The sequence below is a fragment of the Spermophilus citellus genome (genome assembly GCF_964194105.1).
Source record: "Spermophilus citellus genome assembly, chromosome: X".
NCBI classification, from domain to species: Eukaryota; Metazoa; Chordata; class Mammalia; order Rodentia; family Sciuridae; genus Spermophilus; species Spermophilus citellus.
In genome coordinates this window covers 16,152,699-16,178,628 of record NC_138190.1, presented here as the reverse complement: position 1 = coordinate 16,178,628, position 25,930 = coordinate 16,152,699, and the positions used below count along the sequence as shown (strand labels likewise).

The window sequence follows — 25,930 nt, the reverse complement described above, 5'->3', positions numbered from 1 at the left end:
AAGAGTTCAGGATATACATGCTTCAGATGATCTGGAGTCTCAAGGAAGACATGAGACAGCAAAATCAGACAATGAAAGATCACATTGACAAGGAACTACAGAAACAAATCCAGGAAGTAAAAGATCAATTTCACAGGGAGATAGAGGTAATAAAAAACAAACAAATAGAAATCCTAGAAATGCAGGAAGCAATAAACCAACTTAAAAACTCAATTGAGAATACTACCAGCAGAATAGATCACTTAGAAGATAGAACATCAGACAATGAAGACAAAGTATTTCAACTTGAGAAGAACATAGACAGTTCAGCAAGACTGCTAAGAAACCATGAGCAGAACATCCAAGAAATATGGGATAACATTAAAAGACCAAACTTAAGAGTAATTGGGATACAGGAGGGCACAGAGATCCAAACCAAAGGAATAAACAATCTATTCAATGAAATAATACGAGAAAACTTCCCAGACTTGAAGAATGAGACAGAATCCCAAATCCTAGAAGCCTACAGGACGCCGAATGTGCAAAATCATAAGAGATCCACACCTAGACACATTATAATGAAGATGCCCAACATACAGAATAAGGAGAGAATTTTAAAAGCTACAAGAGAAAGGAAGCAGATTACATTTAGGGGTAAACCAATCAGGATAACAGCTGATCTCTCAACACAGACTCTGAAAGCTAGAAGATCCTGGAATAACATATTTCAAACACTGAAAGAAAATGGGTTCCAACCAAGAATCGTGTATCTGGCGAAATTAAGCTTCAGGATGGAAGATGAAATTAAAACCATCCACGATAAACAAAAGTTAAAAGAATTCGCAGCTAGAAAACCATCTCTTCAAAAAATCCTTGGCAAAACATTACAGGAAGAGGAAATGGAAAATAACATTGAAAACCAACAGTGGGAGGTAGGACAGTAAAGGGGGGAAAGCAATCAAAGAGGAAAACAAATCAGGTTTAGTAACATTAATAAACAAATATGGCTGGAAGAACACACCATATCTCAATAATAACCCTAAATGTTAATGGCTTAAATTCACCAATTAAGAGACACAGGCTAGTTGAATGGATTACAAAACAAGACCCAACAATATGCTGCCTACAGGAGACGCTTTTGATAGGAAAAGATATACATAGACTGAAGGTGAAAGGTTGGGAAAAACCATACCACTCATATGGACTGCGGAAACAAGCAGGAGTGTCCATACTCATGTCTAATAAAATAGATTTCAAGCCAAAGTTAATCAAAAGGGATAAAGAGGGACACTACATACTGCTCAAGGGAACCATACACCAACAAGACATAACAATCATAAATATATATGCCCCAAACAATGGTGCAGCTATGTTCATCAAGCAAACTCTTCTCAAGTTCAAGAGTCTAATAGACCACCATACAATAATCATGGGAGACTTCAACACACCTCTCTCACCACTGGACAGATCTTCCAAACAAAAGTTAAATAAGGAAACTATAGAACTCAATAACACAATTAACAACCTAGACTTAATTGACATATATAGAATATACCACCCAACATCAAGGAGTTACACTTTTTTCTCAGCAGCACATGGATCCTTCTCAAAAATAGATCATATATTATGTCACAGGGCAACTCTTAGACAATATAAAGGAGTAGAGATAATACCATGCATCTTATTTGATCATAATGGAATGAAACTGAAAATCAACGATAAAAGAAGGAAGGAAAAATCATGCATCACTTGGAGAATGAACAATAGGTTACTGAATGATCAATGGGTTATAGAAGACATCAAGGAGGAAATTAAAAACTTCTTAGAGTTAAATGAAAACACAGACACAACATATCGGAATCTATGGGACACATTGAAAGCAGTTCTAAGAGGAAAATTCATTGCATGGAGTTCATTCCTTAAAAAAAGAAAAAAACAACAAATAAATGATCTCATACTTCATCTCAAAATCCTAGAAAAAGAAGAGCAAAACAACAGCAAAAGAAGTAGAAGGCAAGAAATAATTAAAATCAGAGCTGAAATTAATGAAATCGAAACAAAAGAAACAATTGAAAAAATTGACAAAACTAAAAGTTGGTTCTTTGAAAAAATAAATAAAATCGACAGACCCTTAGCCATGCTAACGAAGAGAAGAAGAGAGAGAACTCAAATTACTAGCATACGGGATGAAAAAGGCAATATCACAACAGACACTTCAGAAATACAGAAGATAATCAGAAATTATTTTGAATCCTTATACTCCAATAAAATAGAAGATAGTGAAGGCATCAATAAATTTCTTAAGTCATATGATCTGCCCAGATTGAGTCAGGAGGATATAGACAACCTAAACAGACCAATAACAATAGAGGAAATAGAAGAAACCATCAAAAGACTACCAACTAAGAAAAGCCCAGGACCGGATGGGTATACAGCAGAGTTTTACAAAACCTTTAAAGAGGAACTAATACCAATACTTTTCAAGCTATTTCAGGAAATAGAAAAAGAGGGAGAACTTCCAAATACATTCTACGCGGCCAACATCACACTGATGCCTAAACCAGACAAAGACACTTCAAAGAAAGAAAACTACAGACCAATATCTCTAATGAACCTAGATGCAAAAATCCTCAATAAAATTCTGGCGAATCGGATTCAAAAACATATCAAAAAAATTATACACCATGATCAAGTAGGATTCATCCCTGGGATGCAAGGCTGGTTCAATATACGGAAATCAATAAATGTTATTCACCACATCAATAGACTTAAAAATAAGAACCATATGATCATCTCGATAGATGCAGAAAAAGCATTTGACAAAGTACAGCATCCCTTTATGTTCAAAACTCTAGAAAAATTAGGGATGACAGGATCATACCTCAACATATTAAAAGCAATCTATGATAAGCCACAGGCCAGCATCATTCTGAATGGAGAAAAATTGAAGGCATTCCATCTAAGATCTGGTACAAGACAGGGATGCCCTCTCTCACCACTTCTGTTCAACATAGTCCTCGAAACACTGGCCAGAGCAATGAGACAGACGAAAGAAATTAAAGGCATAAAAATAGGAAAAGAAGAACTTAAATTATCACTATTTGCAGATGACATGATTCTATACCTAGCAGACCCAAAAGGGTCTACAAAGAAACTATTAGAGCTAATAAATGAATTCAGCAAAGTGGCAGGATATAAAATCCACACGCATAAATCAAAGGCATTCCTGTATATCAGCAACAAATCCTCTGAAACGGAAATGAGGACAACTACTCCATTCACAATATCCCCCCAAAAAATAAAATACTTGGGAATCAACCTAACAAAAGAGGTGAAAGACTTATACAATGAAAACTACAGAACCCTAAAGAGAGAGATAGAAGAAGACCTCAGAAGATGGAAAAATATACCCTGTTCATGGATAGGCAGAACTAACATCATCAAAATGGCGATATTACCAAAAGTTCTCTATAAGTTCAATGCAATGCCAATCAAAATCCCAACAGCATTTCTTGTAGAAATAGATAAAACAATCATGAAATTCATATGGAATAATAAAAGACCCAGAATAGCAAAAACAATGCTAAGCAGGAAGTGTGAATCAGGCTGTATAGCGATACCAGACTTCAAACTATACTACAGAGCAATAATAACAAAACAGCATGGTACTGGTACCAAAACAGGCGGGTGGACCAATGGTACAGAATAGAGGACACAGTAACCAATCCACAAAACTACAACTATCTTATATTTGATAAAGGGGCTAAAAGCATGCAATGGAGGAAGGATAGCATCTTCAACAAATGGTGCTGGGAAAACTGGAAATCCATTTGCATCAAAATGAAACTGAATCCCTTTCTCTCGCCATGCACAAAAGTCAACTCAAAATGGATCAAGGAGCTTGATATTAAATCAGAGACACGGCGTCTAATAGAAGAAAAAGTTGGCTATGATCTACATACTGTGGGGTCGGGCTCCAAATTCCTCAATAGGACACCCAGAATGCAAGAGTTAACAACTAGAATCAACAAATGGGACTTACTCAAACTAAAAAGTTTTTTCTCAGCAAAAGAAACAATAAGAGAGGTAAATAGGGAGCCTACATCCTGGGAACAAATCTTTACTCCACACACTTCAGATAGAGCCCTAATATCCAGAGTATACAAAGAACTCAAAAAATTAGACAATAAGATAACAAATAACCCAATCAACAAATGGGCCAAGGACCTGAACAGACACTTCTCAGAGGAGGACATACAATCAATCAATAAGTACATGAAAAAATGCTCACCATCGCTAGCAGTCAGAGAAATGCAAATCAAAACCACCCTAAGATACCATCTCACTCCAGTAAGATTGGCAGCCATTATGAAGTCCAACAACAGCAAGTGCTGGAGAGGATGCGGGGAAAAGGGTACACTTGTTCATTGTTGGTGGGACTGCAAATTGGTGCAGCTAATTCGGAAAGCAGTATGGAGATTTCTTGGAAAGCTGGGAATGGAACCACCATTTGTCCCAGCTATTCCCCTTCTCGGTCTATTCCCTAAAGACCTAATAAGAGCATGCTACAGGGACACTGCTACATCGATGTTCATAGCAGCACAATTCACGATAGCAAGATTGTGGAACTAACCTAGATGCCCTTCAATAGATGAATGGATAAAAAAAATGTGGCATTTATACACAATGGAGTATTACTCTGCATTAAAAAATGACAAAATCATAGAATTTGGAGGGAAATGGATGGCATTAGAGCAGATTATGCTAAGTGAAGCTAGCCAATCCTTAAAAAACAAATGCCAAATGACTGCTTTGATATAAGGGGAGTAACCAAAGACAGGGTAGGGACGAAGAGCTTGAGAAGAATATTAACATTAAACAGGGATGAGAGGTGGGAGGGAAAGGGAGTGAGAAGGGAAATCACATGGAAATGGAAGGTGATCCTCAGGGTTTTACAAAATTACATATAAGAGGAAAGGAAGGGTAAGAGAAGAATAATACAAGTGGAAGAAATGATTTACAGTAGAGGGGGTAGAGAGAGAAAAGGGGAGGGGTGGGGAGGGGAGGGGAGGGGGGATAGTAGAGAATAGGATAGACAGCAGAATACATCAGACACTAGAATGGCAATATGTAAATCAATGGAAGTGTAACTGATGTGATACAGCAATCTGTATATGGGGTAAAAATGGGAGTTCATAACCCACTTGAATCAAACTGTGAAATATGATATATTAAGAACTATGTAATGTTTTGAACGACCAACAATAAAAAAATAAAAAATAAATAAAATAAAAAATAAGAAATATATAAAAGTCACCATACTCAATTCATTTTATAGTAAAATAATTGTTATATATCTCATACTTTTCCTTCTCTTTATAATGAAACACATACATATAGTAAGACATGATTTTAAGACTAAACTAGCAACACTGGCTTCATCTAACAGAAGGGAGAAATAAATTTTATGGGAAGAATTCTTTTTTAAACTCCCATATTTGCGGCAGGGATCAAATCAAATTGTGCTGTCAATTTAGATGGCATTTTCCCACAGTTCTCTCTGCAACATAATGCTCATCTTATAAATAAGAAAATTGGGTAAGACAAAGAAAGCAATTCATATAAGCTCATATAAGAAATCTAGAGGACCTAGTGTTTGCTTCTACTCTAAAACTGGTTGCTTCAAATGCCCCTAGATTATATTTTGCTTGTTTTCAGCCCACTAGCAAGAACATTTTGGTAATATTGTTAGAGGAAGAATATTTTATATGTGTATATTCATAGTGCTAGATACTGTATCAGATACTTTATATACATTGGTTCCCTTTATATATATATATATATACACACACACACACACACACACATACACATACACACACACACACACACACACACACACACACACACACACACACACTGGTTCCCTTTATATATATAACAGAAAAAAACAGAAAATACAATATCCTAAATATTATATAGCAAATGAGAAAGTGATATCATATAGCTGTTTCTTGTAATAGCCATATGACAAAAATTGAGGACATGATGCTACAATGCAATAAAATGAAGGAGTTTCAGTAACTATGATAACAGGATCTAGGTATACAGCCTTCTGGCATTCTTCCTCAGAGTATGTGAAGAAGTCAGTAAGAGAATTGTGTAATCTTTTATTAAGTAGATACTTCTTCAGGTAACCTAGATATTTTATCCTGGTTATTATTTATATTAATCAGATTTTGATTTAAGATAATTTAAAGTTATAGTTTCTAATATACGCTTTGAAAGAGTGAATAAGTAGGTTGCAGGGATCATACCTTCATTGGGGTGGGCTATGCTTTTGAGTCCACTTCAGATTTATGATAAAATGAAATTTTTTACTTAAACATACTATTGAGAAATCTTTGAAGCAGAGTGCCACAGGGAAGGAAACCTCAGTGTGGTTATGTTCCAGTTTGCTCAGGGGTTCTAGTTTGTCTTGTTTTCTCTTACTTCATGTCCCGATTTGCTTCCCCAAAATTGGCTCTGCTGAGGTATCTTTACCAGTTCCTCCACTGAGTAAGATCTAACCTTTTATTCCATGTCACTTAGTGATTATGCTCCCCTAACTGTACCTTAATTGTTATACTCATTACAGCCCAAGGGTAATATATATTCTTTTAGTCCTAGAAGGCTTGATTTGCTCATCATGATGTAAATTACCTTACATGCAAATGAATTTTTTTTCCTATATGGAATTAAGAATAGCTATATTGTGCTCTGCACAGTGGAAAAGAAAACTTTATGTACAATGTATGACTGAATTCTGAAGAAGAACAATGAAAGATTATATTTTTTACTGAGGTTTAGAAATGGGTCTAGAATTATACAGCTCACTTAAAGCCCATCTTTTATAATGACAACATTATCCTTAGCCATTTGAATTTTAGAAAGGCCAATTCCATTCTTTTTCCATTCTACCCTGATATGGTAGAAGTAGTAAGAGGCAGACTTTGCATTATGATTTTGAACTAAGATTCTAGGTTGAGCTCAGGCAGTTTGACTCACTGCCAATGGCCATCAATTCCAATGAAAAGTTCATAAAGACTGCTAACAGGTTAATATTGTTCTTGGAAAGAACATCTTCAAGAAATAGTAGTCAATAGTTATGCCTTTCTGTAGTTTATTAAGAGGAAACTGGATAAGATTTGGGCATATACAGCAAATCATTATGCCTACAATTTTGTGGAATTACAGATTGCTGAAACCATCAAAAGAATAATATGCTGAGTTAAGTAAAGAAAATAATTTGGTTCTTTAGTCAGGATAGACTTCAAAGAGTTCTAGGAGGTTAGATAATTTTAAGTAGAGTTTTATTAAACTTGAGATACTTAAATGAATTATGGTAATGAGGTAATGTGAATAGAATGATTATGGGAGCAAAAAAGTCCTACTGCCTATAAAATTTGGGAAAGTTTTCTGAGGCTATTAAGTGAGCCAAAACAAGTATATAAGATAAAAGAAAATGATACTTTTTAAAGGTCTCTGATCAGAGCTTCTAAAGGCAGGTATGTCCTCAAATAATGTGCAATTATTGACCTTAGCAACCAAGTCAAGGGCCTTCCACTGAAATTTGTTTTATTTTTTTTTCTAAAGGCAACAAGGAATTTGTAATCAGATTTAAATTTAATAAATTTAAACTCAATAAATTCCTAATTCAATTTTTCTGTGTCCTGTGTTACATGGTGCCTCACTAATTAATTTTGTGTTTTGCTTCCTGGTAGTCATTACTTAATCAGGAACTAGCAGAATGAGACATTTATTCAAACATGAAACTGAAAATACTGTGTTTCTGTTTACCAATTATATATTATATCTTTATAATTATATATAATTATGTTTATACATAACATTAACATTAAAATAATAACATATATAATACACATACATATATAATTACATGCAATTATATATATATATGTGTGTGTGTGTGTGTGTGTGTGTGTGTACACGTATCCACATGCACATGTATACATACAATGGTGCTGGAGATTGAATCCAGGGAATTGCACATGTATGTCAAGAGCTTTACCACTGAGCTATACTCCCAGTCTTAATAAACTATTTTATACAGTGTGGCCAGAAATCTTTCTGAAGAGTAAGGGTATATTAGCAAATCTTTTTTTTAATGCTCAAATTTTAAAACTTAAAACCAGATGGAACAAAAAATTTTAAATATATAAACATTTTCAAAATTAATAAAATTTATGAATTTTGTCAGTTTTGTATAGCCATTCCATTAAGTCACAATTCTTATACATCAAATCTCTTATAGGTTTCCAACTCTTTAACTGCACCAGAGAACATAATATAAACAAGTTGGGTTAATTCACACTCAATCAATATGAACATTAGTATTGGGGGGATTGTTCTTATTTTTGTATTTCTCTATTTATATTCTATAAATTTTTTGTTTTTTAAAAATTTATTTATTTATTTTTTTATTGGTTGTTCACAACATTACAAAGCTCTTGACATATCATATTTCATACATTAGATTGAAGTGGGTTATGAACTCCCAATTTTACCCCAAATGCAGATTGCAGAATCACGTCGGTTACACATCCACATTTTTATTCTATAAATTTTTTAATGGTTAACTAAATTTTCTTAGAGAAATTAAAAAACCATTCAGATTGTACATGTCATCTTGGGGTGAGCTTTGGTGCTTTCTGGTTTTTGAAGAATTGGTTCAGTTCATCTAAACTGAGTATTTGCTTATTCATTTAGATCAATGAGGTTTACGATGACATTCCTTCTTTCATTCCAGATATTGGTAATTTGAGTCTTCTTTCTTTTTTTCTGTACCAGTCTTTTCTTTTTAATTTTTTTAAATTTTTTTAATATTTATTTTTTAGTTATTGGCGGACACAACATCTTTGTATGTGGTGCTGAGGTTCGAACCCGGGCCGCACGCACGCCAGAGGAGCGCGCTACCGCTTGAGCCACATCCCCAGCCCCTTCTGTACTAGTCTTGATAGAGGTTCATCTTTTTTTCCCCCGCAAAAATCCCACAACTTTAATTTTTTTTTGTTTTCAACTTCATTGATACTGCTCTTTATTAAGTCTTCCTTCTGCTTTTTTGGGGGGTCCTTTCCTAATTTCTTGAGGTAGGATTTCAGAGTTGATATTATTAGAACTTCTCCTCTTCTGATATAAGCATTTAGTGCTATAAATTTTCCTCTAAGACTATTGTGTTTTTATTTTCGTCGAGTTTAATTTTTCTTGGAACATTCTCTCTTTTATCTAAGGATTATTTAGAAATTTGTTGTTTCATTTCTAAGAGAGTTGATATTCACTTATCTTTTTGTTATTGGTTGCTGATTGTTTTCCCTAATGATCCAAAAGCATACTTCATATTCCATTTCTTTTTAAATTGAGTTTAATTTTAAGACCATTATCCTGATGAATGTCCCATTCATACTTGAAAAGAATAGGTATTCTGTTGGGCATCAGTTCAATACTATTAGTGAATAGTCATTTGGTACTTCTATATCCTTCCTGACATTTTGTTTAGTGGTTCTACTAATATCTGAAAGAAGGACAATGAAATCCACAATTGTAATTTTAGATTGTCAGTTTATGCTTTCAGTTCTGTTGGATTTTGCCTCTGATAGATAATTTTAAATATCTTGTTTGGAGCATATACATTTAAGATTTTCTGTCTTATTGAATTGATCCATTTTATGCTTATTATGGTAGAGGAAAAGAAGCATGACTTTTTTTTTTGATAGTTGTTTCCTTGAGAACAGGCAGGTATTATAGAAAGATTCTTTTTTTATGGCTATATTTTTTACATGCCCATTGAGGTTTCCAGATTGTAGGCTTTTCCAGACTCAGCCAGATATATAACAGGCAAGAAAAAAACAGGAACTCACTACTTGTTTGTTCATCTCTACCCCACCCCACCACCACCTTTCAGAGTCTGAAACTAGAAGTTTGTATTTGTGAATCTTTATCTTCCAGTCTAGCCAGTTCAATTATGAGTACACCAATTTGTGGTAAATGAGAAAATGGGCTAGGGTGCAAATAGGTGATTTGTTTGAAAGGGAAAATAAGACCTTTCTAAGTATAGAAACAAAGAGAACTATTAGAATAAATGAATCAGGAAATACAAGTCAATTTTCCTCCTATTCTTTACAGACTACCATTCAACAAAATTGTTTCATATTTGTAAACAAGTAAAGCCAAACTTTCTTTTATTCTTCTTTTTTAAAAATATCTTTTTTAGCTATAGATGGACACAATACCTTTATTTTGTTTATTTATTTTTTTATGTGGTGCTGAGGATCGAACCCAGCATCTTGCACGTGTGAGGCAAGTGCTCCACTGCTGAGCCACAACTCCAGCCCCAATATATTTATTTTTTTTGTGGTGCAGGGGATTACAACCCAGGACCTTGTGCATTCAAGGCAAGCACTCTACCAACTGAGCTATACCAAAAGCCTCTTTTATTCTACTTATTTTAATCATGTATCTATATCTAAAGCAGTAGATCTTAAGAGTTTTTGACTGGAGCCCCCTAAGAGAGATCAACAGACACCTCATGTTCATGTATCCCTCTGTCCCCACTTTCCAATGGAAAAAATAGCTATGTGATACCAACAGAATATTACTCTATAGTTATTATTGGCTATGGACAAGTCAAACTATATTCTTAGAAAACTTGGGCTGGGGATGTGGCTCAAGCGGTAGCGCGCTCGCCTCGCATGCGTGCGGCCCGGGTTCGATCCTCAGCACCACATACCAACAAAGATGTTGTGTCCGCCGAGAACTAAAAAATAAATATTAAAAATTCTCTCTCACTCTCTCTCCTCTCTCACTCTCTCTTTAAAAAAAAAAAAAGAAAGAAAACTGTGGTGAAATAGGAATCACTGGATATAGAGGGTAAACAAAGCAACTAACCTAAAACAAACTAAAATTGATAGTAATTAAGTCTAATACTAATTTATAATGAAATAATAACAATAAAAATCATAGGTAATTGTGCCTATAATCCTAATGACTCAGGAGACTGAGGTAAGAGGATTGCAAGTTTGAGGCCAGTCTCAGCAATCTAGCAAGACCCTGCCTCAAAATATAAAATAAGGACTGGGCATGTTGTTCAGTGGTAAAGCACTGTTGGGTTCAAACCCTAGTACCAAAAACAAAAATAAAACAAAAAAGTCCCCCCAGTACATAGGTAACTTAAAAAAATCCTGATGATGCATTAGTAGAGCATTCTTCCTATTTTTTCCTCAACAAAATAAAGATTATTTATGAAAAACCCACAGTCAACATCATAGTAAATGGGGAAATGTTTTCAACATGAGATAATTTATATCAGGCATGAGATAATGATGTCCACTCTCACCACTCTTATTCAATACAGTACTTGAAATTTTAGCTTGTGCAATAAGGCAAGAGAAATAAATAAAAGGGATGCAAAATAGGAAAAAGTAGTCAAATTATCCTTATTTGTAGGTGATAGTGATGCTATACTTAGAAAACCCTAAAGGCTCCACTGGAGGACTTCTAGATCTGGTAAACAAATATGGCAAAGTAACAGGATACAAAATCAATACATAAAAATCAATAGCCTTTCTATATATCAATAATGAACCCACAGAAGAAAAAAAATCAGGAAAATAATTCTATTCACAATTGCTTAAAAATACCTAGTAATAAACCTAACCAAGGAGGCAAATGACCTCTAAAATGAAAATTACATAACATGGAAGAAAGAAATTGAAGAAGACACAGAAAGACCTCCCACCAGCTGCAGTAGTACATGATTGTATAGTAGATACTCTGGGGCTCAGGCAGGAGAATTGCAAGTTTGAAGCCAGCCTCAGCAATTTAGCAAGGTCTTATCTCAAAATTAGGAAGTAAAAAGGGATGAAGATATAGCTCAGTAGTAAAGTGCCCCTGGGTTCTATGCCCAGTACTGAAATAAAATAAAACAAAAACACACACACACAAACCTCCCACATTTATGGGTTGATGGAATTGACATTGTTAAAATAACCATATTACCAAAAGTGATCTATAGATTCAATAAAATCCTCATCAAACTACCAATGACAATTTTCAAAAAACGAAAACAAATTCTAAGATTCATATGGAAACAAAAAATGCTGAATAGCTAAAATATTACAATAACTGATTTCAAAATGTACTATGGAATCATAGTAACAAAAACAGCACAGTATTGGCATAAAAACAGACACATAGACCAATGTAATATAATAGAGGTCACAAACACAAATCCATGCAGCTACTGCCATCTAATACTTGACAAAAGTGCCAAGAACATATGTTAGAGAAATGATAGCGTCTTTAGGTGCTGGGAAAACTGGATATCCATATGTAAAAGATTGAATCTAGAACCCTCTCTCTCTCACCCTGTACTAAAAGCAACTCAAAAAGGATCAAAGACCTAAGTATAATTCCAGAACTTTGCAAATGCTTGAAAAAAAACATAGGGGAAACACTTTAAGACATAGGCACAGGCAACAACTTCCTGAATAGGATATCAATAGCTCAGGAAATTTCATAAAAAATCAACAAACGGGGGAGGGAACGGGAGTGACTGGGGTTGAGGCTTAGTGGTAGAGTGCTTGCCTAGCATGTTGAGGCACTGGTTTGAGCCTCGGCATCACATAAAAAAATCAATAAACAAAATATTATGTCCATCTACAACTAAAAAAGAAATTATTAAAAAAAATCAACAAATGGGCCTACGTCAAATTTAAAAGCTTCTGTACATCCTAGCAGCTCAGGAGGTTGCAGCAAGAGGATTCCAAGTTCAAAGTCAGCCTTGGCAACTTAGTGCAGCCCTGAGTAACTTAGTGAGGACCTGTCTCAAAATAAAAAAATAAAAGAAAAACAGCTCAGTAGTTAAGTGTCCCTGGGTTCAAATCCAGTACAAAACAAAACAAATCAATCAAACAAACAAAAAACCCTCTTATATAGCAAAGAAAACAACAGAGTGGAGAAACAGCCTAGAGGATGGGGAAAAATATTTGCCAGATACTCTACCAAAAGTCTATTAATATCTAGAATATAAAAAGAGCTCAAAAAACTTAACACTAAAAACGCCAAAACACCCAATCAACAAATGTGCAAATGAACTGAACAGACATTCTCAAAGGGAGAAGTATGAATGGCTAATAATTATATAAAAAAATGATCAATATCATTAGTCATCAGGGAAATGCAAATCAAAACTACAATGAGATTCTGTTTCACTTCAGTAGGAATGACTATCAACAAGAATACAAAAAATCAAATGCTGGTGAGGATGCAGGGGAAAAGAAACCCCTATACACTACTGGTAGGGATATAAATTAGTATAGCCACTAAGAAGCCTGTATGGAGGTTCCTTGAAAAGCAAAATCTGGGACTACCATATGATTCAGTGATAACTCTTCTGAGTATATACCCAAGGAATTAAAGTCAACATAGGATAGAGATACCTGCACACTCAAGTTTATCCCAGCATGATGCACAAAATAGTCAAGGTATGGAATCAACCTAAGTGCCCTTGAACGGATGAATGGATAAAGAAAATATGGTATATATACACAATGGAATATTATTTGGTCACAAAGAAGAAAGAAAATATGTCATTTGCACAAAAATAGGTGGAACTGGAGATCATAATGTTATGTGAAATAAGTCAGACTTAGATAAATATGCTTTCCCTCATATGTGTTATCTATGGGGGGGAAATGTCATTAAAGTATCAGGGAGACTATTAGAGAAAAGGAAGGGGATCTGGGTGAGGGTGAGGGAGGATAAAGGGGGTGGACAAGATCAAATTATGTTATTTACATGTATGAATATGTAACAACAACCCATCATCCTGTATAATTAAAATGCACCAATAAAATATAGCACTCCTCCTGAAAACCATTGAGATATGAGCCGTCTACAATTGTGTTTATGCAAGAAGAAAATGACTATTGTCAAGATTGTATGAATACCAGGCTTACTGGAAAAATACTGAATCAAAATATTTAGTAAACTCTACTAAAGCATTGCTTTATAATTTCTTGATTTATAACCTTTTAAAAATTAGTAGGTTACTGGTAAGCAATATCTACCCATATTGAAAAGGAAAGTCTATAAAATTACATGTTATTTGTCTATAAGAATCAAAGAAAGAACTGTGATTTCTGGGTCAAGCCTCAAACATCAAGCCCTTTGCCAATGTTGGCCCATACTTTGAGATTTACTGCTCTGGGGAAGTAGCACGCTGGGAAACACTTTTCAGAGTCTTTATTATTCCTATGTAAACCTGCCAGTGCTGCTGTAAATTTGGCATTAGTGCTTTAGAAATAATCAAGGCATCTAAAGCAATAAGAGAATATACATTAGAACAAATACATTAATATTAGAATGGATATTTAGCATATTTCTATGCTTCCTGTGAGGAGAAACATCACGTTGCACTGCACAAAAGCCATTTTATGGGTGAGTAAAGTCAAAATGGGTGAAATTAGTTGTTATAAATAACTGTTAGCTCAGAGGTGGCTTCTTTGCTGCTAAATTTAATTGTCCTCTTATTTTTAGTTACTTTGATCCTGAAATAATGCAGCTAAATCAGGAATCTGTTATACAAACCAACCTTTATAACTTCAGATAAATTTAATTATGAATGTTTATATGCTGATTATAGAGTGTCCATCTTTGTGATAATAATAGCTCTGTCTTCCCTAATAGATGGTAAAATCTTCATGAGCAGAAATGGCTTTATTCAGCTAAAGATGTGAATTTTTGAGTCAGACTGCTTGAACTCTTAATTATGTTTCTTTTGGAGCTATGTGTCAAGTAAAATCACAGTTCCTTTCTGTTTTGCAAAATAGAAATAATAATGATAATACCAACTTCACAGTGTATTCTGAGGATTCAATAAGATAATATACAAGTTCTTTGCATAGAAACTTAATAAATAATCAGTAATGTTAGCTAGTAGTATTAACAGCATTGGTAATATTATTATTAGACTAGGTCTTTACATGTAGTTGAAACTACTAGAAGTATTAAATTTTGAGAGGCAAAACTATTGAAATGAAATAAAGTCAATTAGATATGTTATAAAAACATCATTTCCACTCTGATATGATGTATTTTACAAAGAAATACCTAAGAAAAAAGGTACACTCATACATTGCTGGTGAGACTACAAATTGGCATAACCACTCTGGAAAGCAGTATGGATATTCCTCAAAACACTAGGAATGGAACCACTATTTGGCCCAGTTATCCCACTCCTCGGTATATATCCAAAGGACTTAAAATCTGCATACTACAGAGACATAGCCACATTAATGTTTATAGCAGCTCAATTCTCAATAGCTAAGCTATAGAACCAACCTAGGTGCTCAACAACAGATGAATGGATAAAGAAAATGTGGTATATACACACAATGGAATATTATTCAACCATAAAGAAGAATGGCTTTGTGGGCTGGGGTTGTGGCTCAGTGGCAGAGCACTTGCCTCACACATGAGGCCTTGGGTTCAATCCTCAGCACCACATAAAATAAATAAATAAAATAAAGGTATTGTGTCTATCTACAACTAAAAAACAAACAAACAAACAAACAAACAAATAAACAAAAGAAGAATGGCTTTGTGACCTTTGTCAGTAAATAGATGGATTTGGAGACTATCATGCTAAGTGAAATAAGCCAGAACTAAAAACAAACAAAAAAACCAACCAACCAAACAAACAAAAAAACAAAGGTTGAATGTTCTCTCTGATATACAAATACTAACACACAATATGGGAGGGAGGAGGGAAGAACAGAAGTTCAGTGGATTAGATAAAGGGGAATGAAGGGAAGGGAGGGGGGATGGGATGGGAATAGAAAAGTCAGTAGAATGAATTGGACATAACTTTCTTATGTTCATATATGGATACACCACCAGTGAAACTCCATATCATGCACAACTACAAGAATGGGATCCTAATTAGAATAAGATACACTCCATGTATGTATAGTATGTCAAAATATACTCTATTGTCATGTATATATATATAAAGAACAACAAAAAATAAAAGTTTATTTACTTGTTAAATTAAAAAAGAGGCTTTAACACCTATCACCCTCCTACCTCCACAAAAATAATCCCTCAAAAATTGACCAGAATGGCTAAAAGTACTTATTAGAAATAAAACAACAATTGAATGTCTGTATTTATATCCTAAAAAAAACAATTGAATGTCTGTATTTATAGCCTATAAAACAATCCTCTTCCACTGAATTCCTATTCTATTAAAATGGGGTTATCATTCAAAGGAGCAACTGGTAAAAATGATTAGTAGTTCATCATAAAAAAACTAATAGAAGCTACACAAATTCTGGAATGTTATGAAAGAAATTATACAGATTTTTGAATACCTACTCAAAATCTGTTGTTAATAAATCATCTAAAATTACATTATTTGGTTTATCAAAGTATACCTGCATGCTGCCTGGATCCATAATCAAATTTTACTTGTTCTGGCATCTCAACAAGTTTATTTGGAAAAAAAAGTTTCATAAGATTTGAAGATGAGATTCAGAACAATTTAATCATTATTTATATTTAAGATCCTTCTGGCTACATTTGAATTTCACATGCACACACACTGCTCTCCAACTTTTTTTTATGTGCTCTCAGGTCAGATAAGGGTTTTGGCAGTTAACAACTTCCACAGTTTCAGATAGAATCAGTGAGTAGGTAAAATAAAGTTATGATTTTTTTGAAAAATGTCATAACATGTTTGGCTGATGGACATATTGGGACCTCTGAGACGGAAGGGAAAGGAGAAAAGCAATGACTAGCTGAAGCTCTGAGCTACCATGGAGGAGGTGTGGTCGGAGCTGTGGGGAAACTAAACTTGTTGCATTACTGATCATTGTGGACGCAGCTTAGGATATGTAGGAAGGCTGTGTTTCTAGGTTGAAGACATGGAGAAAGTGCATTAAAAATTTCCTGTCCACATTCATTTATTCATTGATTTATTCATTACATTCTTATTGACAACTTATACTAAGTGCTAAAATATAGTGCTAAATAAAACGGAGAAATTGTCCTTGCCTGTCATGGAAATAGACATAGCTGTCCTACTATGTACAGGAAAGAAAGAAACTAAGAAGATATTTACATAAATAAGTACATAACTGTAAATCTCAATAAAGATTTTCAAGAAAAAGTACTGAATATTAAGAGAATATAAAGAAGAAACTGCTTTAGTTCAGGGAACAGTGGTCAGGAAAGTTCTCCCTGGGAGTTTGGGTTTAGACAGTCCAGAAAAAAAGGTGTAAAAGGCATTTTCAATAGAGAGAATAGTATTTCAAAAGAGAAAAGAGGTGGCCAAGAGCTGGTGGACGATTATAGTGGCTAGAGCATCATAAATTATTCCCTTTTAAATAATTTAAGAAAAAAAATGGAATAACAAATATGTTAGATTAATTTTTAAAAATATATATTTTATAATACCAAAACTCTAAATATTTATTATCCTGTAACAATTTCTGTGGTAATTGCTGATAAGAATGAATCAAACACTGAAGTTAAACTATATTTGCCTTGTTTTGTTTATTTTTATTGGACTGCTTTCTAAAATAGACCAGTGGGGATTACAATTTAGGTCTGCTCATAAGGAATGCTATGCATACACACAACACCCCTTGAGAAATTTGTTTACAGATATCTAATGTTGATATGATCTTGCTGTCAATTTCATACTAAATTTTAGCTCAAAATTTTTAGACTACACAGAGCTAGTAGTATATATAACAGCAGAGACAGTAGCCTATAAAACAATCTTCTTCCACTGAATTCCTATTCTATTAAAATGGGGTTGTCATTCAGAGGAGCAATTGGTAAAAATGATTAGTAGTTCATCATGAGGGTGACTGGATTACATATTGATATCGGTCTTGAGTTTTCAGGAAAATATAAGTAAAATTATTTCATTTTAAAATGATAATGTATAAACAGAAAAATAAAACATCGATTTCTGTGAAATATAAAGATATCATTTAAGTGTATTTTGTTTCACCTCCAAGGTTCAAGAAATTTAACTATAATGCTCTGTAGCCTCTCAATAGACCATGCTGAATAACAACTTGTGCTCCAGAATAGCAGTAGCTCTGTATGTTTTTCCTAATTTAATAAAAAAGTAACATAAGGCAAAGAGAAATCTAGATAGAAATTAATCCAGGCACTGAAAATGATATTAACAACAACATATGAAGGCACCTGTATCATCAAGTCAAACTTTTTTTCAAAATGCACATATTTATCCCTTAAGGCACAAACTCTTCTATGTAATGGAATATCTACCATGCACAATGCACTAGGACAGTATGGAAACCCTGATTGTATGTGATGGGGATCCTAGTCCTGACGAGAGCCCTTACAATTTTTACAACACACCTTTAGGTAAATCATTTATCCTTTCTGAATTTGAGGTTTTTTTGTTTGTAAATAGAGTTTTCTAGGATTCAAAATACATAACAAACATGGAAACTCCCTTGATAACTGTGGAAGTACCAAGTACAAAATGAGGTCTTGTATTGGGGGAGGTAACTCAGGGAATGGAAGAGCCTCATATAAAAATCCAACAGTGAAAGGTCTCTATTTGAACATTGGTTATAAACATCCAGAATGTACTTGGGGACTAACAATTATTTTGCTTCTTCTAAACCTGAGAATAGATTACGAAGTACCCAAGCTTTGACTATGGAACTGGTGGATCAATGTTACATGGGAGGATATCTCCCAAAGTTAATGCTATTCCTTACTCTGTGTTGGCATTCTGTCAAAAATTAGCTGGGTACCTATCTGGGAAATACCATGTTACAGACTCAGGACACATAATATGATGCAACATAAGGCAGAAATGCATTCTTGATTTCTTTCTTGAAATAAACTTTTGGATGTGAAGTGACTAGACCAGACTCTTGATACACCTAATTAAATAATGCCCTTAAGACAGGTGGCAACAATTTATACTTCTAGAAAATACAATATTATTTCAATTGATTCACCTTTTCCTGTCTTTAATTTAGTAATTCAAAATCCACAATACTCATCTCTCTATCTTCCTTCCCCACACAGTATATACCTTTCTGGATATGCATAATGGAATGGAATAATACTGAATATTTAAATTCAATGGCTCACCACTCTCTGTAAATTTAAATCCAAACTCTTAATAGTTGAAGTAGCCTCTTACTCCCTCTTCAGTCTCATCTCTCATTACCAACTTCTCTTTTGAATAGGCCAGCTGTCTCTCATCTTCAGACCTTTGTTCAGACTATTACTTTTGACTAGAACACTAGATTCTAGAAGGATTTCAGTGTTCATATGATTTTTCTGATTAGTGGTGGTAGCAAGAGTGGCCCTCTTCACATGTATTAAGGAGTATTGATTTTAGACTCACTTTAAATGTTAATGAAAAAATAATTTGATATTTCAGTCAGTTAATAGAAGGTTGAGAGGGACACTTTCCTCTTGGAAAAAAAGAGACTTAGGAGTATTTAACTGGGGAACAGAAAAGGTAGAGAATTAGGCACTGGAGAGTGCTATCGACACCCCAATCCAAATAAAGAAAACTACTTTCTATTCTAGGCTTTTTTCGTGTGTGTGTGTGTGTGTGTGTGTGTGTGTTTGTGTGTATGCACATGTGTGCATGAACCTGCAGTACTTGGGAAGGAACTCAGGGCCTCTTGCATGATAAGCAAGGTTCTACCACTTAGCTACATCCTATGTCTCATTAAGAAATTGTTGAGACAGGGTCACATTATGCTGCCTGGGCTGGCCTCAAACAAGTTACCCTCCTGCTTCAGCCTCCCAAATGGCTTGTATTATAAGCATGTATCACTGCACATCATTCTATTCTAGTTTTATAAGAGACATACAGAGTAAGAAAGTAGATGATTTAAGAGATTTACACAGAGACTAAGTTTTTAAATCTTTCATAAAATGTATGCCTAGATGGCACACCTTTGACAACAATGGTACATTAAAAGTTTTTGTGATATGGTGAGCATCAAGTGCAGCTGTTCATATTACTATTTAAAAAATTGTATTCTGTGTTTTAAGGGCTCTTATTAGAAGCTTGAGTTGTACTGGTACAGCAGTACCTTTTAACCAAAATGGTCTAAAAGGGGTTGATTTTTTAAACATTTATTTTCTAGTTGTAGTTTGACACAATACCTTCATTTTTTATGTGGTGCTGAGGATCGAACCCAGTGCCTCATACATGCTAGGCAAGTGCTCTATCTCTGAGCCACAACCCCAGCCCTAAAAGGGGTTTATTTTTAGAGTGTTCTGGCTAACAGTATTCTTAGCTTCCATGTGGCCATTGTTTTAGTTTCTCTTCATCAATCTAAACTGGATGTAATGGCTCTGCCCCTTGACTACTCAATTTATGCTCTGTACAAGAGGGATACAACAGCCCAATCTGAATATCAAGTCCCTAGCTAAAAATCATCAATAGCTCCTTATTACTGCAGAAAAGAGCATAGGTATTTTATCATATAATTTATAATCTAACCTCTGCCTAAGTCCCTGTACCTTTTTATATTGCCATCTTTCTACATAATGTTCCTCCATTTTTAATGAACTAGCATTCTAAGGCACATAAAGTCCCTGGAACTTGGCATATTCTTACACACCTATGGTATACCTGTATATGCCTTCCCATTAAAATACTGCTACACTCTTTTCACTCGTCACTTAAATGCTTCCCATTATAACTTCCCCAAGATTAAGGCCCTTCTTCTCCTATGTTACTTCTTTTTTTCTTTCTGTACCTACCCATTATAAGTTAAATAATGCTGGGACTCTCATCTTTTTCCTCACATAATGGTGTGCTTTGCCTTCTCATTTTTATCTCTGGAATCATGCTCTATATCTTAGATAATCATTTTAAATGGAATCATGAATATATTAAACATTCTATCTTCATTGTTAAATTTTACAGCTACCTGCACACTGTGTGTTATCAAGCTGATGATTAATCAGGTAATTAATTGTTGTTCTACATTAACTTTGGGTATTTTATCTCATTAAAATCCACATGACATAAGAACTCATTGAATATAAACTGAAGAACAAATCAATAATCCATCATTTTTAAGGACCATGCTCTAAAATTAGAACCTTATGCAAAATCTAGGAATAGGATAAAAATAATCTGGAATTTACCTCAAAGAGTCAAAAGGTGTATCAAAGTTCTTGAAACTTTACTTACATGGTACAGTGTGGTCTCTGGCACAGGTGTGCCCATGATGTCTTGTCTTAATGCATCCATTTGTAAACTAGGTAGCAACGAATAGTGAGTTGGGCTACTGCTCTTATCACCCTTCTTTTTTGACTTCTTCCCTGTATCTTTTTTGCTGTTTCTCTGAAACATGTATTCTTCTTGAGCAATTTTTTCATTGCTCATGTATCGAAGTAGAGAGTTTTCTATACAAAAGAAATAAATACACCAATATAAATATACAAATATCTCAAATTTACCATTCATTCCCAATTGTGCTAGAAGATTTCATTTCAGAACTTTTAGTTGATTTGATTGATAAAATATATGGTGAAAATACAGTAGGTCTTAATTACTTGGGATTACAGGACAATAAGAAATAGACTCTAGATTATTTCTCCTGGTTTTATCTTTGAACTAAATATATCAGAATCACCTGCAGAAATCGAATCAGAAATTCTGGGTGTTAGCTCTAAAAATTTCTAATAAATTCCCCAGGAGGATTTCTGTAATGATGGATGACAATCACTGGTCTATGCCACGCTAGGTAACATACTTGGAAAAGTTAAAGTCCTCATTGTGAACCAATAGACAGAAAACTTAGTTCATAAAACCTATACTTAAATTAGTAGCACTTTATATAGCACCCCTCACAAGATACCACTATAACATGAAGTCTCAAAAGAGTGACTCAGAGATGGCATATGATAGGCATTTCTCTTAAACTTTTTAATTGATTGAATCTATAAATGAGGTTAGAAACATTTGGAAAATGGAATGAATACATAGATGAAAGGAATTTGTAAATGTTCCTGGGCTTGTCAGCATTTTCAGAAGTGCTCACTCCATAAAACAAGTGTTAAGAAGACTAACAAAGCAGATATTCATGCTTGCTTGTCTTTGTGGTCTGTGCATTTGTGCAGGAATGAGATAAAGTCTGTACCCTGTCTAGAAAGAATAGGCAAATGGGTCAAACATGCTAATCTAAGCCTAGTGATCTTAGGTTCCATGAACAATTTTTTTGTTTTATTTTCCATCTACAATCTCATGTTATTTTACTTCAGAAAGTGGAAGTAGCAGCATGATCAACGGGGCCCACCATATCCACACTTGGTAGAATCCAATTTAGTAATGAGGCTTTCAGTTGCTCTCTTACTGCTCACCCAATAGCAGAATAAATGAACAAAAAAACCTTACTTTTGGTATATACTTTAAGAGGAGCCCATCCCCACATAAGAAGATAACCCTGAACAGCAAACAGAACAGAAAAAAGCAAAGGAGTCCCCCCCCCATTTCAACATGGTTTTTATTAGAGTCACTGGCCCAGTTTCCAATAGCTTTTTTTTTATAAACCCATGTGCTTCAATGCTCATTCTGAGGTTGTATCAATACAAAAGTAGTGACATTGCATTGCGGACCAATGGGGACTAATAACAAACTGTTTCTATCTACTGAACTTAATTATTTTATGCAGTTTCACACTTCTGACTTTGTTTTCAAAATATTAACTTTTGAACAGGAATCAGATGCTCATTTTTCACACTGTACTATCTACTCTGAATCCCACAGAAGACATTTGTAGGTATCTATTTAATAATGGGTCAAGATAGTCAAATATTGGTCTGACTTCATTTGTTGCACAATAAGTCAATGGTATAGTAAATTTTCCTCTAAAGCCATAATAATCTATTTAAAGAACATTTAAATTTGTTCAAACAACCCAGCCTACACTGAAATTCTAGAACACTTACCTCTTCTACTATCTCTCTTCATCTTATTTGGATCTTCATAGTCCCCCACCCAATTATATTCCACTGGCATAGATATAGGTCGTAGCTTGCCTAAACACAGAGAACAAAGTTCACATCACATTGTTTTTCTTCCCCATGTCTGCTCAAAGTTAGGCTGATTTTCAACTACAGTGAACAAAACACACTCACTTATATTAAACATTATGGTTGGCATTCGTGTAGATGAAGAAAATGTGTGTTTTGAGCCAGAAGGTGAAACTGCCTGTGGCAAATGGCCAAGTAATATTGGAAACTTAAAGTATTTTTTAATAAATAATAGAGAATAGCCTAGGTTTGCTCTCTTAGGAGTCTCAGACTGTAAGAGTGTGGTCCTTCAGAAAGAGGATCATCATTTCCATAATTTTATTTCATTTTCAGTAATGAATCTCTTATTCCCAAATGTCCAAGTATCTACCTCATGATAGCCAACCTCTGAAATGGTAGCCCCTTGTGATTAGCCTGACTATGAGGACATTAATCCAGTTTCATGTTGAATACCACAAGGCTAACTTCTTATCTTTATTGTTTCTTAACATATCACCATTTTGGATACTATATATCAGCAATATGGCTAGATAAGTTTTAATCTAGCCATTCAGTTGGTTCTGCCCCTGCACATCTCTTTTGCTACAATAAGCATTCTTTGTTTACAGATACAAGTAATCACTGTTTTGGCCTATCCCATTTCCTTTTGGGTCTGTATCCTCACCAAACAGCATTTTACTTTAGCAAGATGAACTAATGATGAAGACTTTTTGGTGGGGCTACAGTGTATGATTTTTGTTTAACTTAAAATTACTGGAGCACAAAATAGCTAATGAAAGTTATTGAAAAAATTTAAAAAGGATACCTAATGGAATTACTTGCATGAGATGTTGTTTAATAAATTTTAAATAAATGAAAACCAGAGACTCATATATGACTGGATCATAAAATAATGATCATGATATTCATGATAAAGTGTAAAGACTTATAATCATTTAATATATGCCACATACTGCTTAAAAGTTTTAAAAGTATTAAATAGTTTAGTCCTCACAATGAAAAAACTGAGAAAAATTATATAATCAACTAAAGAAATACAGCTGATAAATGCCTGGTACTAGGATTCAAATCCAGGCACTCAAAATATTGCTTTTGCCATAATTCTTGGTGACTTCAATAGTCACTGTCTGATATTCTGACCTCAGTTTCTTGAGGGTCTCTTCTCCATGCATAATTTGATAATCTGTAAAGGATAAAGACCTTCTAAATATCCCACTTTCCAACGTTCTGTATTCCTGTATTTCTAGTATATTTCCTACAGAATTCTAAACCCAACAACCTTCATCCCTTTAATATGCTGATTTTACCACTTTTTAGTATCTCTCAGTTAACTTCTTTCTTCTCTTCTTCCCTCCTTGCCCACCTAAATTTCCTGATCAATTATTATAATCACTCCAGGTATTTTTAAAAGTTAGCATTTTTATGTATCAGTCAAAAAATAAATTTAATTTAAAATTCTGTCAGGAGATTTCTGATTCTATTCTTATGGAAACTTCACCAACTCTATCTTCTTATATACACTAATACAGTGTTATTAGGTTTTGCTAAGTACTTTTAAAGTCTGAGGACGAACTAGACAAGATAAAATTATTAATGAGCCAAAAAAGCAGTAATTATTTAGTGGCTTACATTCAAGGCAAGCAACTACCTTTATAAATAACCATGCAGAATTCTGCAATTTTTGTGGAATATATTTTTGCTCTTTTATACAGAGGGAATTTATGAAGATTCAGGTCAATATATTCTGCCCACCAAGGAGAGATAATGGGTTGAAGAAAAGTCTCTTTTTGTCATGTGTATTACACTGCTTTGCAGAATCAGTCCTCCAGATTTTCAATGTTATAAAATATGCTATATTTTCCAAATACCTGTACAACTTAATTTCTTTAAGGGTCTTCTTTTACAACTGAACTCCCTTTCAGCATGGACAATGAAACTGAAGTGATTAAGAATTGTAGCACTGTTTCAATGTTACCAAGAAATCTTCTGAAAAGTGAAAAAGCCAATGAACAAGCAATTATTTGCTTTATTTACTGTGCATACTATATAGTTAAAAACTAGTTTGATACTTTTAGAAGAATTACATGTTTGTTTTTTTGTTGAAAATTTGAAGTTTTTTTTATTTTTATTTTTTTTAAATTAAGTATTTTATTTATTTATTTATTTATTTATTTATTGGTTGTTCAAAACATTACAAAGCTCTTGACATATCAGAGACTCTGCGTCTGACAGAAGAAAAAGTTGGCTCCGATCTACATATTGTGGGGTCGGGCTCCAAATTCCTCAATAGGACACCCATAGCACAAGAGTTAATAACTAGAATCAACAAATGGGACTCACTCAAACTAAAAAGTTTTTTCTCAGCAAAAGAAACAATAAGAGAGGTAAATAGGGAGCCTACATCCTGGGAACAAATCTTTACTCCTCACACTTCAGATAGAGCCCTAATATCCAGAGTATACAAAGAACTCAAAAAATTAGACAATAACAAATAAATGTTTGTTTAGAGCCCAATATGTATACACAAAAACAAGACCAAACACACTTTAGACAAATAATATTAAATACATAACTGTATTAATTGTATTTTGGTCATCTCTGAGATTCTAATGGAGTTAAGTAATTGAAGCATGCAATTAAGCCCTTGACCTGTCTCATTGTCTCATTAGTCATAGGAGCAATTTTGCATAAGATTTGCAACACTGACTTTTCTGGGGGTAATTTTTAAACAGAATTATATTGTATATTATTAATATAAAATTGAAGAAAATATATCGCATTAGGAAAAATTGAGATAAAAGCTCTAATTAATATTTACTTTTGGAGC

General features: G+C 34.0%; 1 protein-coding gene across 6 annotated transcripts in view; it reads right to left on the bottom strand.

Moving 5' to 3' along the window:
* CNKSR2 (connector enhancer of kinase suppressor of Ras 2) overlaps positions 1 to 25,930 on the bottom strand; it is a 287,398-nt gene that overhangs the window by 80,777 nt on the left and 180,691 nt on the right. For 4 of the 6 annotated variants that reach the window (XM_081278357.1, XM_081278359.1, XM_081278361.1 and 1 more), the window contains 2 exons: positions 23,020 to 23,109; positions 21,260 to 21,474 (listed from right to left, as the gene is read on the bottom strand). In XM_081278357.1, coding sequence (XP_081134483.1) covers positions 21,260 to 21,474; positions 23,020 to 23,109 — 305 coding nt within the window. The remainder of the gene's footprint in view (positions 1 to 21,259; positions 21,475 to 23,019; positions 23,110 to 25,930) is intronic. The other 2 variants (XM_081278358.1, XM_081278360.1) reach the window with 1 other exon arrangement.